The sequence below is a fragment of the Erythrolamprus reginae genome, chromosome 1 (genome assembly GCF_031021105.1).
Source record: "Erythrolamprus reginae isolate rEryReg1 chromosome 1, rEryReg1.hap1, whole genome shotgun sequence".
NCBI lineage: Eukaryota > Metazoa > Chordata > Lepidosauria > Squamata > Dipsadidae > Erythrolamprus > Erythrolamprus reginae.
Window position 1 is genome coordinate 23501617 of NC_091950.1, and position 18838 is coordinate 23520454.

The 18838-nt window shown below is 45.8% G+C and overlaps 1 protein-coding gene across 1 annotated transcript in view; it reads left to right on the forward strand.

The window, feature by feature from the left end:
* UNC13A (unc-13 homolog A) overlaps positions 1-18838 on the forward strand; it is a 251953-nt gene that overhangs the window by 123178 nt on the left and 109937 nt on the right. Inside the window, exons 9-11 of the mRNA XM_070736771.1 lie at positions 2662-2697; positions 7498-7708; positions 11019-11144. Coding sequence (XP_070592872.1) covers positions 2662-2697; positions 7498-7708; positions 11019-11144 — 373 coding nt within the window. The remainder of the gene's footprint in view (positions 1-2661; positions 2698-7497; positions 7709-11018; positions 11145-18838) is intronic.

Consider the following 18838-nt stretch of genomic DNA (forward strand, 5'->3'; position numbering starts at 1 on the left):
ATAGACTGGGGAATTTGATGTTATTTTTCCAGTGGCATCATTGAGACATCTAAGAACAATAAACTGTCTTTTTAAAGAAGCACTCACCTTTATCTTCGTGAGAAATGTCCATAGCTCTGGTTTATAATTAGTTAAATGGTTAGCTTAATCAGGCATAAACAATGCAATGTTTTCAGGCTTATCTTAAGGATTCCTGCCTCTCAAATAAAATGGGGTGAGAAAATAAGTGGAGAAAGGTTAGAATAGAGTACAGTATCTCACTTCCATTTGGAGCACATTGAAAAGGGAGGTTCTTATACTTTGCTGATTGCCTCCACAGATGCTGCTGGTTACAAATACAGTGGTACCTCTACCTAAGAATGCCTCTACTTAGGAACTTTTCTAGATAAGAACACGGTGTTCAATATTTTTTTTGCCTCTTCGCAAGAACCATTTGCCACTTACAAACCTGAGCCTCTGAAACTGTAACCGGAAAAGGCGGGGAGAAGCCTCCGTGGGGCCTCTCTAGGAATCTCTTGAGAGGAAACAGAGCCAGAAAAGGCGGGGAGAAGCCTCTGGGGTCCTCTCTAGGAATCTCTTGAGAGGAAACAGAGCCAGAAAAGGCGGGGAGAAGCCTCTGGGGGTCCTCTCTAGGAATCTCTTGAGAGGAAACAGAGCCAGAAAAGGCGGGGAGAAGCCTCTGGGCGTCCTCTCTAGGAAACTCTTGAGAGGAAACAGCCAGAAAAGGCAGGGAGAAGCCTCTGGGGGTCCTCTCTAGGAATCTCCTGGGAGGAAACAGGGCCTCCACCCTCCCTGTGGTTTCCCCGATTACACACATTATTTGCTTTTATATTGATTCCTGTGAGAAAAAATGCTTCTTCTCACAAACCTTTCTACTTAAGAACCTAGTCACGGAACTAATTAAGTTCATAAGTAGAGGTACCACTGTACTATTATAGAATTTCCAGCAGCCATCTTGATTTTTCCCCCCACCCATCCTGAAAATGCTCTGCTTCTCCTTCCTTTTTGTGTGCTCTAATTTATTTTAAAGCTTTCTCAAGCTACTAGCGCTCTTCATCTCTTACAACTGTGCATTACATGCATTTCTTACCAGAGTTCTCAGCAGGTTGGATAATATCACACAGTTGCAGGCAGCAGAGGTGAGTAAGAAATAGGTCAGAATCTATTAATGTATCTCTTGGGAACATATAGTAGATATGCTGCAAATTCCTAGATTCAAGATATGCTCAAATACATTGTGTTCTACAATGCTAAGTACTATAAAATGTCTTTTTTGGATCTGTCTCTGGCAGATCTTAAATTCTACCAAAGAACTAAGCAGATCCATTGATTCCAATGTTTTCCCACCCCAGAGCCAGGGTGGTACAGTGGTTAGAGTGCAGCAGCTAACTTCAGTGTAGTTCAGCAGTTCAAATCTCACCACCAGCAAAAGGTTGACTCAGCCTTCCATCCTTCTGAGGTGGATAAAATGAGGACCCACATTGTTGGGGGCAATATGCTGGTTTTTAATTATTGGGTTTTTAATATATTTTTATTATTAGATTTGTCCCATTGTTATACTGTTTTTATTACTTTTGTGAGCCGCCCCGAGTCTTCGGAGAGGGGCGGCATACAAATCTAATAAATAATAATAATTCTGTAAACTGCTTAGATATGGTTGAAAAAGCACTATGAAGTGGTATATAAGTCTAAATGCTATTGCTATTCATTCCTTTTTTTGGAGAAAAATGAATGGAATAATTTTGGAGAGATTGGTGCTATTAAAGTTTAAGGTAACGTTTTTCAATCTTGGCAACTTTAAGATGTGTCGACTTCCGTTCCCAAAATTCTCAGCCAGTACCTCTTAAAGTTGCTAAAGCTGAAAAATACTGGGGTACAGGAACCTCCATGTTCAAAAGCAGTGTACATGCAAGACTAGAACATTGTTTCTTAACCTTGGCAACTTTAAACTAGGTGGAGATCAATTCCCAGAATTCCCTACTATTATTCTGGCTGGGGAATTCTAGGACTTGATATTCACACAGTATAAAGTTGTCAACAGTTGAGAAACACTACAGAAGGTAAGAATAATATAGAAAGGCTTTCCCCTGCCTATTAAAAGTAGACCAGTGCTCTTTTAAAAAAAATGTGGCTAAGAGATAGGCAAAATAAAGATAAGGTGACATCACCAAAATGAATGAGGCAGGAAACATTTTTGTTAATATGGTAAATAATTAGTAGATTGAAGAGTGTGATTTATTAAACTTAAAAGCTTGCATACTTTTCTCTGTTCCACCCCAATCTCTAGTGGTAAATTAAACTTTTAAGATTAGTAAATCTTCAATCTGCTAATTTCATCACTTTAAACAAAAAAAACCTGATTCCTGATAATTGTAATCCTCAGCTATTTGCTACTTAGCTATTTGGTAAAATAATTTGGTAGTGCAATTTCAAAGGGTTGCTACAAACGGGGGTCAACACCCCACCCCAAGCTGCAGATTGTCCCTGCCTGGTTTTATATGCTGGTTAGCTTCCAAAGTTCATCTGGATATAGAATTTATACCTCCCTTTCCCTACAACCTCTTCTTCCCTCCAGGGATTAAAATTACAGTACTAAGTATACAGTATTTAGAATTGGCCTGTCTCTTAAAGGGACATGTCTTCTTGGCTTTTATTTTGTAGGCAACTGGAATTATTTTGGCTGGGGCGATCAACAAAGTAAGTATGCGATTCTGATCCTGTACCTTCTCACCTTCACTCTGTGGCATTCTTAAATATTTTGCTATCACTTTTACTCCAGGGGGAGGAGGTATGGGTCAAATCTAACATGGCCCACCTTTTCATCTGGAGATCAAGAGCTGAACCAGGTATTTTCAGGTAGCAAGCGAGAGCAATAATGATAAGGTTTTTTTTAGTGTGTGTAGTTAGCAGATATTCAAATTACAGTGTATACCTTTAAAGCTAGAATAACCTTACATGCCACTTACGACAGATTCTTGAGACTTAAAATTCTATCCTCCAGAAGCCTGTGGTATTATTTACCTAGATAAAGGTAGTGAACTGGAGAAGAAGTACTTAATTAAAATTGTTTAGTGAATTTAATGCAGTGATTAAATTTGAACTGGGGATTTTTCTGACCTTAGGATGACATTAATAGACTTGAGTTGTCCGTCCTCTGCAGCTTGTCTGTAGCTAAAACTGTTGATGTCTAGAAAGCAGAATTTTTCAAATCATTTAATTGACTGATTTATGGCATTGATCCATTTGCTATATTAATCTGATGTGCAAATGTAATCTCTAAATCCTTAACTGTATTGGATGAACTCAGTACTTTCCCCTAACTTGTATCCATCCGCTATTTTGAGGCTGCTCATTGTTTAAGAGATGCTTTGTAATGTCAAGGGATGACCGCAAATAAAACATTCCTGCAGACTCTCACATAATATTTTAACAGAAGACAATCCAGCCATTCATTAAACGCCGGGCATCAAAAGGATGGGTATATTTGTGTGAACCAGGCCTTAATTAACTGTGTCAATGGCCTCCACCAAAAAAAAAAATACATTGTGTTTTGTGTAGGTGCTTAGTGATGCTGACAATGCCAACCAAGCAGCAATATTTATTTCAGATAGATTTATTAAAATATATGCTCATGGACCAAACTCCCTCTTTCAGATACACAGTTAATACACAGTACACAGTAAGTACACAATACACACTAAGATGATGAACTATGTCGCCTTAAACACAACCTAAGCATAGCCCATAAAATCATCTGCTAAAACAGCCTTCCTGCCAATGACTACTTCAGCTTCAATCACAACAACACAGGAGCACACAACAGATACAAACTTAAAGTCAACCGTTCTAAACTCGACTGCAGAAAATGCTACTTTAGTAACCGAGTAATTGATGTATGAAACTCACTACCAGACTCTGTGGTATAATCACCTAATCCCCCAAAACGTCATCCTTAGACTATCCACTGTTGACCTCAGTACGGGGTGTGCATAAGTGCACCAGTGTGCCTTCTGTCCCCTGTCCTAATGTTTCTCTTTTACAAGTATCAGGTATATAAATACAGTATTGTTATATCTTTGTATACCACCAATACATACTTCACAAAACAAGTAAATGAATAAAATAAATAAACAGTTATATTCACATAGCACAGGATAAAAATGTACAAGGTACATCCACACAACATATTAAGGTTGATTAATGTTAGTTTTAACTAATCAAGGAGAAAACTGCACACTGGCAAGCCAAATTAATACATACAATATCTAAACAGGGAATATACCCCACACTCAGCTAGCACTGGTGATGTTACCTAGCTAGATAATGAAATGTTCTATAAGCACACATAGTCAAACTTAGAGCCCCAAGGACACTACAGTGTTACTTTTGTTTGTAGCTTAGGTTGTCATGTAAACTGAGTCTGCCTGATAAGTTTATAGTTCACTGTATAATATGAACTTAGAAAATTAATTAATTTAGAGTGTTGTATTGTCAGCTGGTGGCTGAAATTGTACCACACGGTAGACTAAGCTAAAACAGGCTTGGGACCTTTGTAGCTGAGGAGGTGGTGGAAACTTAGCCTCCCCCCCCCAGTTATGTTTATTTGGGGGGGGGGTAGCCATGAAAGCCTGATGGGAGACCTTGGGCCAGTCACTCTTTCTCAGCCCTGTTCACCTCACAAGGTGACGTTGTGAGGAAAATAGGAGGAAGGATATGCTCGCTGCCTCAAATTATTTTAAAAAATATTAAAGATGGGATACAAATAAATAATATGAGAGGGATTTTTGCCCATTCCATTTGTCAATCCAACCGGTGAGATGGCACTTAGATTGAAAAGGAAATGACTTGTTTCCTGAGTCAGGGTTATGTTCCTGCCCACTTCAATTCCAATTTATATTGTTTGATTGAACATGGCCAAGTTGATGTCCTAATTAAAACATTCCCTTTAAGAACCATATGGGACTTGGGGAGAGCTTTTTATTTTATTTTAAAAATATGTTTATTTGACACTTTTAGTTTGCATATTATTCTCCTTGGACCAATTTGGAAGCTAATCCCTTCCAATCAGGAATCGCATATCGGGCATAGAAGGCGCACTCAGGTCTAATAGCCAATTAATTTGGCTGCAGAATAATATCACTCAGGGCATATAATCCAACCACTGAGAGCGAGGCAAGTTAATTAATGAAAACATTTTCACAAGGGCTGTCCAAAATGCCAAGGAAAGCAGTTTTTTTCCTGCACTAACATAAAGTGGGTTTTTTTTTTAAGTTAAGGGTTCGGTTGTAAGCTTTAATTGGATTATTGGTTTTAGAGCAGGGGTGTCTATTTTTGGCAAGTTGAAGATTTGTGAGATTGCTGGCTGGGCAATTCTGCAAGCTGAAGTTTGTAAGTTTTAAAGTTGCCAAGATTGGACACCTGTAGACATTCCCCTGCTCCTAGTGAGTCGTCTCGGGGTTCTCCAAATCAGAAGGCACAGACACGAATTTGTTCAAGGTGAGACGACCCTGACCAAGGTCAGGGGAGTTCCTTTTATTATAAACAGATATCTAGAACAGTGTTTCCCAGCCTTGGCAACTTGAAGGTATATGGACTTCAACTCCCAGAATTCCCCAGCCAGCGAATGCTGGCTGGGGAATTCTGGAAGTTGAAGTCCAAACTGATCTAGAGGATAGGATACATGTGACAAGCCAGGTCCAATACAAAATGATTGCACAATACTGCAGCAAAGTTCATCCAATTGGAAAGGTACAATACTACAGGTGAGTGAGTGAGGAATTTCCTGAACCATGCCTTTTGTGGAATGTGCTTAGGTTAGGGATCGTTTGGACTTTAGCATAGGTTAAACCTGAGTACGGCCCTTCAGCTATACACAGGCATTTCCATCTGCTAAAAGTCAAACAGGGGACAACACATACCGTGTTTCCCCGAAAATAAGACACTGTATTATATTAATTTTTGCTCCAAAAGTTGTGCTATGTCTTATTTTCGGGGGGTGCCTTATATTTCTCAAATAAGACAAATTCACAGGCAGAAAAGCTGACACCCCCCAAAGAAAGTGTACGGTACGGTACCTGTCAGTATGGCACCCACACACACAAATGACGGCACTTATACTGTACAACAGTATACTCCCGCTATTGCAGCTTCCGGTCACCAGAGGAACTACAGTCTACGCACTGTAGTGGAGACTGTAATGGCGGTGAGACAGCAGCAGACTGTGTCTGCTGTACTGGACGGTACAAAGCGATGGAAGGGGCCAGCAGGGGACGCCACATTATTACGGTACCGCTATGAACAGCTTTGAATGGTACCGTATGTTTTTCCACCGTACCGTATGTAAACTTGACTACGCCTTATTTTCGGGGGGTGCCTTATATTAGCAAATTCTGCAAAACCTCTGACATGCCTTACTTTCGGGGTACGTCTTATTTTCGGGGAAACAGGGTATGTGTCTTACAGCAGTAGCCTGGACACTACGTTGCAACAGACACCCCTGATTTAGATCTTAAAAAGAAGGATCACTGAACGGTGATCAGGATCGTTGATAGGAAATTGAGAAAACAGCCAGCAGTAAGGAGAAAGTAGCGAGGAACTATATGGATAATTATGCCGTGCGCCATGTCCTAACTTGCTTATTACCTGCAGCACCAATACCTGAATGAGGAAGTGGGTTTGCATGCCAAGGAAACATTGAGCTTCCAACCTGCACCCCCAATGTACATTCCCCATGCCCTTTCTTTCTCTCTCCACTCCATCCTACTTAACCGCTCTGCAAGGAAACCCATGCCATAGCGTGACCTGTGTAAACAGCTTCCTGCCCCACCTATTTTAGACAACCACGTGACTCTCTTTTCTTTCCCCAAGATCACGTTCTCTGGATGTGTTGTAGTTTGGATTTCAACTCCCCAAAATGCCCATCCAAGCGGAGCATTGTGGGGTTTGAAATCCATGGATGGGTACCAGCTTGGGGAGACCGTTTCTAAATTTCTTCAACCAGCTTCTGAGATGTCTTCGTGCTCAGTTTGTCCGTCCATCTCTCTCTGTGTCCTCCACTTCTTTTCAGTTATCACGTATCCCTTGTCCTCCGCCATTTCCCCCACTGTTCTCCAATGGAGACCCTTTTCCTGTTATTCTCTCTCATGTAGAACAGTCTTTCCAAACCTTGGCAACTTGGAGATATCTGGACTTCAAGTCCCAGAATTCCCCAGCCAGCATTCGCTGGCTGGGGAATTCTGGGAGTTGAAGTCCAGATATCTTCAAGTTGCCAAGGTTGGGAAACACTGGTGTAGAACACCTGCCTGCATCCTTTTGACACTTATGCATGTGGACCTCCTAAATTTTTAAACACAGATGCTTGTCAACACACACCAATGTTTGCATACTGTGCTCCCTTGCTCGTCAAGAATGTTCACAATGTTCCGTTGTAGTCAGGAACACTTTGTTGTTTTATATTGTGATATCGGGTCCCCCCCTTTTTCTTTTCTTTTTTTACAGATGATGACCCTGACAGCACCGTGGATGACCGGGACAGTGACTACCGCAGTGAGACCAGCAACAGCATCCCACCCCCTTACTATACAACCTCCCAGCCCAATGCTTCGGTCCACCAGTACCCCATACGCCATCAGCAGCGACTGTCCCGAGACTCCTATTCAGATTCTATGCAGGGTTATGAGATGGACTATTCTAACCATCGGCCAATCAGGTAGAGTGGACGCAGCTTGGGACGGTTGGGAAAAGTAGGGAAGGGTTTCTTGTCCTCACCCCCTAGAAGGCTATAAAATGGGAAAGGGAGTCAGGGTGACCATATGTCATGGTAGCCATAAAGCAACAGACCATCAAGTCCAACCTCCTGTCTTAAGTATGCCCAATATACCCAACAGTGATGGGCCCCACCTGGTACGAATGGGATCGGACATCTGTTAGGACTTTTTAATGGGTTCCAGAGGCCGGCCCAGCTGTGCACATACTCCCGTGCGAGATTTTACTTCTGCGCAGGCGCCCGAGTCTGCGGAGAGGGGCGGCATACAAATCTAATAAATAAATAAATAAATAATAATAATAATAATAATAATAAGGCCAATTTTTGCCCTTTTTTTGCTCTTGTGCATGCACAGAAGCAAAATCTCATGCAGGGGCGCATGCACACATGTCGAGCATGCGCATGGCCACACCGGCCTCGGAATCCCATACTGGTAGGAAAAAGTAAGTGGAGCCCTGCAAAAAGTACCACTTTAGTAATAGAGTGGTCGAAGCATGGAACTCACTACCTGACTCTGTAGTGTCATCCCCTAACCCCAAAAACTTTACCCTGAGACCATCCACTGTTGACCTCTCCAGATTCCTAAGAGGTCAGTAAGGGGCGTGCATAAGTGCACCAGAATGCCTCCCGTCCCCTGTCCTAATTTCACTGATACCTAACGTATGTTTCATACAGGTAATCCTCAACTTACAACCATAATCGGGACCGGAAAATTTGTTTTCACACAACTGCAGGCAGTTTTACAACCTTTTCAGCCACCGTCATTAGATGAGACATCAAGTGATCATGACCTGCAATTTCCTGCTCCCCTTGGACTTCTTATTAACTTGTCAGAAGCCAGTCGGAAAGGTTATGAGTGGTGAAAATCCTAAATATCTAACCGCTGCCAAGTAACCAAATTACAATCAGGTGACCACAGGGACACGGCAATGGTTATAAGTGTGAGGACTGATTATGAGTCTTTTTTTTTCCAGTGCCCATTGTAACTTCGAATGCTTTTCTGAACAAATGGTTGTAACTTAAGGACTTCCTGCAACAAACATTCAAAAGCAGTTTCTTTGCTCTTTGATCTCCGCCTCTGGTTACTCAGAGGTGTATACCAAACTATGGAAGTTCCATTTGTATCTGTCACTGGTAATTTACCCCCAACCTCTCAAGGCCTTTTGACAGCTTATTTTGAACTGGGGCCATGTTTAGAATGGAGCGAGAGTCAAAGAATCAACTCAATCAGTTCCATTCATTAATGGCATTGTTCAAGAGCTGAAACATTGCAATGGATTTCCCGAGCCAAATTCTGAATGATAGCTAACAAATAGATCTTTTCCCTGCAGCTCAATGGGCTTTAATATTACAATGGTACCTCTACCTACGAACTTAATTCTTTCCGTGACCAGGTTCTTAAGTAGAAAAGTTTGTAAGAAGAAGCAATTTTTCCTGTAGGAATCAATGTAAATGCAAATAATGCATGCGATTGGGGAAACCACAGGGAGAGTGGAGGCTTCTCCCCACCTTTTCTGGCCCTGTTTCCTCCCAGGAGATTCCTAGAGAGGCCCCACGGAGGCTTCTCCCCGCCGTTTCCTCCCAGGAGATTCCTAGAGAGGCCTCACGGAGGTTTCTCCCCGTGTTTTCCGGCCCTGTTTCCTCCCAGGAGATTCCTAGAGAGGCCTCACGGAGGCTTCTCCCCGCCTTTTCCAGCCCTGTTTCTTCCCAGGAGATTCCTAGAGAGGCTGCACAGAGGCTTCTCCCCACCTTCTCCCCCATCTTTTCCAGCCCTGTTTCTTCCCAGGAGATTCCTAGAGAGGCTGCACAGAGGCTTCTCCCCACCTTCTCCCCCATCTTTTCCGGCCCTGTTTCTTCCCAAGAGATTCCTAGAGAGGCCCCACAGAGGCTTCTCCCTGCCTTTTCTGGCTCTGTTTCCTCCAGGAGATTCCTAGAGAGGCCCCACAGAGGCTTCTCCCTGTCTTTTCCGGCCCTGTTTCTTTCCATGAGATTCCTAGAGAGGCCCCGCAGAGGCTTCTCCCTGCCTTTTCCGGCCCTGTTTCTTCCCAGGATATTCCTAGAGAGGCCCCACGGAGGCTTCTCCCTCCCTTTTCCAGTTACAGTTTTGGAGGCTCGGGTTTGTAAGTGGAAAATGGTTCTTGAGAAGAGGCAAAAAAATCTTGAACATCCGGTTCCTATCTAGAAAAGTTCATAAGTAGAGGCGTTTGTAGGTAGAGGTACCACTGCATTTCCTTTCCTCCAGCTTAGTTTTAGCTCATGCACATTGGAACATATGGGGAGAAAGTGTGGGAGGAAGAATTTAAAACTTGGCTTGGATCCATAATAAAATAAGGGGCGAGGGGGGGTGGTAGCCGGTGGGACTAGAAACCCTGATAGCATTCCAAGTAAAATTAGTGGCCTCTATTGCAGAGGGGGAAAGGGCAGGGGGGGGTGTCTCCTAATTGCTGTTTGCATAAAAGTAACCAAATCCTATGCTTAAATAAAAGAACTCCATTCCATTCCCCAAATCTTCTGTTGGCCATTAATCATTCATCACAGCCTAGCATTTTTAACAGTGCTGTCAAATTTTTTTCCCTATCCTTTGAGAATCACAGGGCCTTTAGCGGCCACTCTCTTGGTAGCTAACTTCCAGGATAGATTTATTTTAAATCATGGTTGGTTGCTGGGGGTGGTGGGCGGTGAAGGAAATGAACTTGCAACCGTCCCAGTTCAACCTTGTTTTCTGTATTTCAGAATAGCCTTTTCTTTTCCCCAATGCCAGGTCTACTCTTTGCATAATTCCAGGCCAGCATTCTTCAAGCAAACTCTCTATTATTCCACACCATTGTTCCCAAACTGGCTCTGAATGATGAGAGCTACGATGCAGCCTAAGTGGAGTGCCCTGAGTTGCAGAGGTTGGCCTGGATGTATTCTATCTGAACGGGGAAAAAAACCCAAACATGTCTCAGATAGAAACCCACCTCCTTGTCTCTTAGTTCAGTGTTTCCCAACCTTGGCCATTTGAAGATATTTGGACTTCAACTCCCAGAATCCCCCTGGCTGGGGAATTGAATTCTGGGAGTTGAAGTCCAAATATCTTCAAGTGGCCAAGGTTGGGAAACACTGTCTTAGTTCTTAGCTAGCAAATGTGTGTTTTGCTCCCTCCTTCTGCTCCCTTTCAAACTCCCTGGACAGGAGAAGAGGGGCGTGTGTGTGTGTCTTTTCTCTCTGCCATTTTATATGCTGACCCTTTTCCTCTTCCCCTCCCCGGCAGACGCTATGGTAGTGTAGATTCTGCCGCAAACGGGCACAGTGACGCTGAGTCTGCTTCCGGGTCAAGCAGGCGCACGAGCCGCCAGCCCTCGCTCGAGAGCAGGCGCTCCCTAGACCTATCTGATAGGTGGGTCTCTCTCTCTTGTTTTTCCCCCCGCGCTGTGTGCCTTTTGCAGAGTCACGTGGTTCTTGGTTTTCTTGCAAACTGGATTAGGCCATCGGCATCTATCCAGCAGTGGCTGCTACGGCTCCTTTCCTGTTCCCTGTTCCTGCAATATTTTTTTTTATTTTCCCCCATACGAGATCAAATTTGAAATCAAGATTTTGCTAGGGTTGGAGTTTCCTTAACGTGTTCTCAGTGGAATACACACATGCCTGCACGCACGAGTGCGCATACATAGACACACTTGGGGAAGATTTTTTTTTTCCTAGCAGACAATTGTAACATTGTGCAGTGTGCAGCAGCTGCCACAAAAGCCAACACAGTTCAAGGCTGCATTAACAGAGGGATAGAATCAAGATCAATAACACTTTACAAGGTCTTGTAAGGCCACACTTGGAAAACTGCATTCAATTTTGGTTGCAAAAAGGATGTTGAGACTCTAGAAAGAGTGCAGAGAAGAGCAACAAAGATGATTAGGGGACTGGAGGCTAAAACATATGAAGAACGGTTGGAGGAACTGGGCATGGCTAGTTTAATGAGGAGAAGGACCAGGGGAGACATGATAGCACTGTTCCAATATCTCAGGGATTGCCACAAAGAAGAGGTATTGTCAAGCTATTCTCCAAAGCATCTGAGGGTGAGAAGAAGCAATGGGTGGAAACTAAACAAGGAGTGAAACAACCTAGAACTAAGGAGAAATTTCCTGACAGTCAAAACAATTAATCTGTGGAACAGCTTGCCTCCAGAAGTGTGAATGTTCCAACACTGGAAGTTTTTAAGAAGATGTTGGATAACCATTTGGTGGTGTAGGGTTTCCTGCCTAAGCAGGGGGTTGGACCAGAAGACCTCCAAAGTCCCTTCCAACTCTGTTATTATTATAAAGAAGGCTAAGCAAGATTTAAAAGAGATGATTCCATGCAATATCCTCTGCTTTAAAAATGAAACGGTCTGATGCAGATTTTCCCTTACTTTAATCCAGTGTTTCCCAACCTTGTCAACTTGAAGATATTTGGACTTCAACTCCCAGAATTCCCCAGCCAGCGAATGCTGGCTGGGGAATTCTGGGAGTTGAAGTCCAGATATCTTCAAGTTGCCAAGGCTGGGAAACACTACGTCTAATCCACTTCAATACAGCTCTCTTATCATTCCCAGCAACCACGGGTAACTGCCTGCTTACCTAGGGGTGGGTACTTAGTTTAAAACTGCTGTCTTCTGTGACAAGTTTGCCTTTCTTGGTCAAAGCTTCAGCTACAAAGCCAGAATCTGAAGATTTATCTTAGTGGATTCCTGTTCTCAACACTACCTCTGTTTTGCATTGCTGTGTGACTTATGAAATCAGCAGGTACGATGAGTTTGCACAATGTTAGGCTAAAATAGAGATGGGAAACCTGTCAATTCTGGGTATTCAGGGAAAACACATCAATTGTCTTAGCATATTGAGAGAACCAGGCCTTTGTAATATGGCCTATTTGGGCATAGTATGTAAGTCATAGAAGAGAGAGCCAACATGGCAAAGCATTACCAAAACTTGATTGGAGGTTCCCATCTTGGCAATGTGCCTTTCTCATTTTGTTGTCTCATGTGAGCCGCCCCGAGTTTTCGGAGAGGGGCGGCATATAAATCCAATAAATCTAATCTAATCTAATTTTCAATTGTGGCACTAGCCATGATTCTGGACCAGGGGTTGACACAAAAACATCGAAACTTTAGAGCAGTGTTTCCCAACCTTGGCAACTTGAAGATATCTGGACTTCAACTCCCAGAATTCCCCAGCCAGCGAATTCTGGGAGTTGAAGTCCAGATATCTTCAAGTTGCCAAGGTTGGGAAACACTGCTTTAGAGAGAGGCGCAGAAGAGAGCAGCCAGGATGATCAGGGGACTGGAGACTATAACATACGAAGAGTGGTTGCAGGAACTGGACATGGGTAGTCTAGCAAAGAGAAGGACCAAGGGAGACATCATAGCAGTCTTGCAATACTTGAGGGGCTACCACAGAGAGGAGGGTGTCAGGCTGTTTTCCAAGGCACCATAAGGCCAGACAAGGAATAACGGATGGAAACTGACCAAGGAGAGATTCAACCAGGAAATAAGGAGGAATGTTCTGATGGTGAGAGCTATCAACCAACACAAACAGCTTGCCTGCGGAAGTTGTGAGAGATCCAACACTTGAGACTTTCAAGAGGAGATTGGACTGACATTTGTCTGAAATGGTGTAGGGAGTCTTGCTTGAGGGGGGGGGGGGGGGAGTTGGAATTGATATCCTACAAGGTGCCTTCCAACTGTAGTAGTAATATATGAGCCGGGGTGGCGCAGCAGGTAGAGTGCTGTACTGCAGGCCACTGAAGCTGACTGTAGATTTGAAGGTCAACAGTTCAAATCTCATCACCGGCTCAAGGTTAACTCAGCCTCCCATCCTTCCGAGGTGGGTAAAATGAGGACCCGGATTGTGGGGGCAATACGCTGCCCTCTGTTAAAAAGTGCTATTGCTAACATGTTGTAAGCCGCCCTGAGTCTAAGGAGAAGGGTGGCATAAAAATTAGATAGATAGATAGATAGATAGATAGATAGATAGATAGATAGATAGATAGATAAATCTAATCATCCAAGAATGTTCACAGGTTTTCTTCCAGACCAGAGATCTTCAAACTTGGCAACTTTAAGACTTGTGGACTTCAACTCCCAGAATTATCCAGCCCAGCATAGCTGGATATACTGTAGGTCTTCATAGTTTGAAGTCCTCTGCTCCAGACCTTCATCAGAGTAACAGAACTGGGAAAGACCTTGGAGATCTTCTAGTACAACCCCCTGCTCAAGGTGGACACCCATATTTCCAAACTCTGATTGATCCCCAACTACCTTGCAGCGTTTTACCATTGGCTGCAGAGGAGAGGGAAATATGCAGAGGAGCCAAACATTGTGCAAAAGCTATGTCTGTTACCCCTTCCTTTGAGAACACCCAGAAATTTAAAAAACAGAAGTGCTGTGAAACGTAAGGCGTATCAGGAAAGACTTAATGAACTCAATCTGTATAGTCTGGAGGACAGAAGGAAAAGGGGGGACATGATCGAAACATTTAAATATGTGAAAGGGTTAAATAAGGTCCAGGAGGGAAGTGTTTTTAATAGGAAAGTGAACACAAGAACAAGGGGACACAATCTAAAGTTAGTTGGGGGAAAGATCAAAGGCAACGTGAGAAAATATTATTTTACTGAAAGAGTAGTAGATCCTTGGAACAAACTTCCAGCAGACGTGGTAGATAAATCCACAGTAACTGAATTTAAACATGCCTGGGATAAACATATCCATCCTAAGATAAAATACACAAAATAGTATAAGGGCAGACAAGGTCTTTTTCTGCCAGCAGTCTTCTATGTTTCTATGTTTCTAAGAAAAATGGACAGACGTTTAAGATTCTATTATTCTATCCCACAATAACAAGGAACCTTGGAACAAACTTCCAGCAGACGTGGTTGGTAAATCCACAGTAACTGAATTTAAACATGCCTGGGAAAAACATTATAAGATAAAATACAGGAAATAGTATAGGGCCAGACTAGATGGACCATGAGATCTTTTTCTGCCGTCAGTCTTCTATGTTTCTATTGCCTCCGTCTAAGACTTTGAAATTGCAACCCAAACCATAGAGACTAGGTGCCTTCCTCTGTGCCAGGCCAAAAGTTGAATAAGTGGGCGCTCGCATTCTTTTGTGAGTCTGCCTTCTTTTGTCCCTCCCCTCATTGCCAATGCTGGAAATGTGGTTTCGGTCTAATCCAGGTATGTCCCATATCGTGTCTGCATGTGCTTCCCGTAAGCCTCTGTGCTTGCTCAGAGACAAGTCTCATCAGTCTGTCGTGTAGCTTCTGGGGATCTGTCCCTACAGTGAACCCAACTGTCCCTCTGTTCTTTTCTGTGTCCCTCCTCTCTGATCCTTATATCCTTTTTTTCCTCTGTAATCTGCTACTCTACATTTTGAGAATGCGTGAAGAGTAAATCTAACTGTCAGGGGGGAAGAGACGAGTTCCTTTTGGAAGAAAGTCCAGTTGCCTTTTGAAAAGCACTTTAGGGATAACCGTGGCTTGGATGTTTGAGAATCTCCATAGGTTTTGAGAAGACAAGTGCAAACCTTGTATGAGTAGTGTTGGGCGAACCGAAACTTGCAAAGTTCGGGTCCGTGCCGAACTTTGCAGTGTAAAGTTCGGGTTCGGCGTTCACTCAAACACCGTGAAACGCCGCCGCTCAGGAGGAGAGTGGGGAATCCCATCGTGGGATTCCGGGGGCGGGGCTTTGACGTCATTTCGGCCAGCCAGGAAGGAGTCTTCGTGACATCAAAACCCCGCCCCCGGAATCCCATCGTGGGATTCCCCACCTACTTTTGCTTGCAGCGCCGCTGCGGCATCCTTTTCTGTAAAAATAAAAGGAAGCAAAAGGAGGTGGGGAATTCCCCACCTCCATGTTTATTTTTACAGAAAAGGACGCCGCAGCGGCTTGCTGCTGTTTAGGTTCGGGTTCGGTGAGTTTGCCGAACACGAACTTCGTTGGGTTCGCTGAACCCAAACTTCGCCCAACACTATGTATGAATGCCATTCCAGAGTGTTGGTTTGTTTCTTTTCTCCTTGAAATGCTAGTGATGTGTCTGTATTGTTTTTAAGCAGGTGGGAATGACCAAGGTTGTCTGAAGCGGTACACCCCGCCCCACCACCTAAGGGCTCATCCCCTTCATTTAGGTACATCCAGCGGTGGGGTAAGAGCCGGAACGCTAAATTACCACCACGGCTCGTAGGTTCTTGCAGGGCCAGCGCAATTTTGCTGCTGCACCTGTGGAGGCAGCAGAATCGCGCACGGAGCCACAGGTGCGCCCGTGTTTTGGTGAGGTTTTTTTGCTTCCGCGCATGCTGAAACATTGGCGCACCTGCGGCTTCATGCATGACTTTGCTGCCTCCACAGGCGCAGTAGCAAAATCGTGCTGGCCCCGCAAGAACTTATGAGCCACGGTGGTGAGTGCAATTTAGCGTTCCGGCTCGCAGCCCACTGCTGGGTAGATACATTAATACATTGGATTGAGAGGTACAGTGATCCCTCGAGTATCGCGAGGGTTACGTTCCAAGATCCCTCGCGATACTCGATTTTTCGCGATATAGTGGTGCGGAAGTAAAAACACCATCTGCGCATGCGTGCCCTCGCGCATGTGCAGATGGTGTTTTTTACTTCCGCACTTGGGAAGACCCCCGCCCAACAGCTGAGGACCCGCCTGCCCGCCGCTTGTCCGGCCGCTCGTGCCGCCGCTGCTGGCGCGAGCAACGCCGCTTCCCAGCTGAGTGGCGCGAGCAACGGCATGGGTGGGCGAAGGGCGGGCGCGCGGACAAGGGGCGCACGAGCGGCGTGGCGGCCGGACAAATGGCGGCCGCGCCTGGCGGCAGCACGAACAACACAAACAGCGTGGCGGCCGAACAAACGCACAAGCAACGCAAGCGGCGTGGCGGCCGGACAAATGGCGGCCGCGCCTGGCGGCAGCACGAACAACACAAACAGCGTGGCGGCCGAACAAACGCACGAGCAACGCAAGCGGCGTGGCGGCCGGACGAATGGCGGCCGCGCCTGGCGGCAGCACGAACAACACGAACAGCATGGCGGCCGAACAAACGCACGAGCAACGCAAGCGGCGTGGCGGCCGGACGAATGGCGGCCGCGCCTGCCGGCAGCACGAGCAACACGAACGGCGTGGCGGCCGAACAAACTCACGAGCAACGCAAGCGGCGTGGCGGCCGGACAAATGGCGGCCGCGCCTGCCGGCAGCACGAGCAACACGAACGGCGTGGCGGCCGAACAAACTCACGAGCAACGCAAGCGGCGTGGCGGCCGGACAAACGGATTCTCCTCCGACCTGCCCTCACCTTAGCTTCCAGCTGATGCTTCGATCCTTGGAAGAGGCCAGAGCGCCTTTCTGCACCACACTCTGCGCTCGGGTTCCTTTCCGGAAGATGGAAGTTTCTCTCTTTCCATTTAACCATCGAGTATTTTATTGCTAGAAAGGATGGAAAGAGAGAAACTTCCATCTTCCGGAAAGGAACCCGAGCGCAGAGTGTGGTGCAGAAAGGCGCTCTGGCCTCTTCCAAGGATCGAAGCATCAGCTGGAAGCTAAGGTGAGGGCAGGTCGGAGGAGAATCCGTTTGTCCGGCCGCCACGCCGCTTGCGTTGCTCGTGAGTTTGTTCGGCCGCCACGCCGTTCGTGTTGCTCGTGCTGCCGGCAGGCGCGGCCGCCATTCGTCCGGCCGCCACGCCGCTTGCGTTGCTCGTGAGTTTGTTCGGCCGCCACGCCGTTCGTGTTGCTCGTGCTGCCGGCAGGCGCGGCCGCCATTCGTCCGGCCGCCACGCCGCTTGCGTTGCTCGTGAGTTTGTTCGGCCGCCACGCCGTTCGTGTTGCTCGTGCTGCCGGCAGGCGCGGCCGCCATTCGTCCGGCCGCCACGCCGCTTGCGTTGCTCGTGAGTTTGTTCGGCCGCCACGCCGTTCGTGTTGATCGTGCTGCCGCCAGGCGCGGCCGCCATTCGTCCGGCCGCCACGCCGCTTGCGTTGCTCGTGCGTTTGTTCGGCCGCCATGCCGTTCGTGTTGCTCGTGCTGCCGCCAGGAGCGGCCGCCGTTTGTCCGGCTGCCACACCGCTCGTGTGCCAATGTCCGCGCGCCCGCCTTTCGCCCGCCCACGCCGTTGCTCGCGCCACTCAGCTGGGAAGCAACGCTGGGGTTTCCCCGCCGCCCACGCAAAGGGGAAACCCCGGCAAGAGGGGGAAGACCCAGGGAAGCCACCCAGCAGCTGATCTGGCCAGGGGGAAGCAAACTCCACCATCTACGCATGCGTGGCCATAGAAAAAAAAAATGGCGCACATGCGCAGATGGTGTTGTTTACTTCCGGGTTGAAAAATCGCGATATAGCGTTTCGCAATAATCGAGATCGCGAAACTCGAGGGATCACTGTACAGTCTTTGTATGTGTGCATACGTGCGTGCTTGTGTATTGGTAGAATGAAATCAAAATTTTATTTTAGCCTTGCAACGCGTGCAGGAATATCACAGAAGTGGAACCACAATGCAGCTCATAAAACACATCAATGTCCCTTTCGCACAGGTAGTCCTTGAGTTACAACCATTTGTGTAGTGACTATTTGAAGTTGCGGCAGCACTGAAAAAAAGTGACTTACATCCTCACCCTTACAATCATTTGCAGCATCCTCATGTTTGCATGGTCAAAATTTAGGCCCTTACCTACTTGTACTTATTTATGACATTTACAGCATCCCAGTATTTCTGACCTTCCCAAAGGCTTTGAACAATAAAATCAGTGGGAAGGAAGAAGGATTCACTGAACTTGAAACGGATGTCCAAGTGCCGCCTCTATGTTGGTTCAGGCAGGCAGGGCTCCCTTTAGGACCTTTTGTTGGTGGACAAGGGAAAGGGAGGGTTTTGCCTTCTCTTTCTGCTCAAGATCCCCATGGACAATTGATGGGCCACTGTGTGACACAGAATGCTGGACACAATGGGCTTTGGCCCGATTCAGCATGGCTCTTCAAGGACTACCTGTATTCTTCCATAATGCTAATTGGACTTCCTTTTTATAGTGGTGAATAGGAGGGCAAACCTTGATGGGGGGAATCAAGACATTAGCATT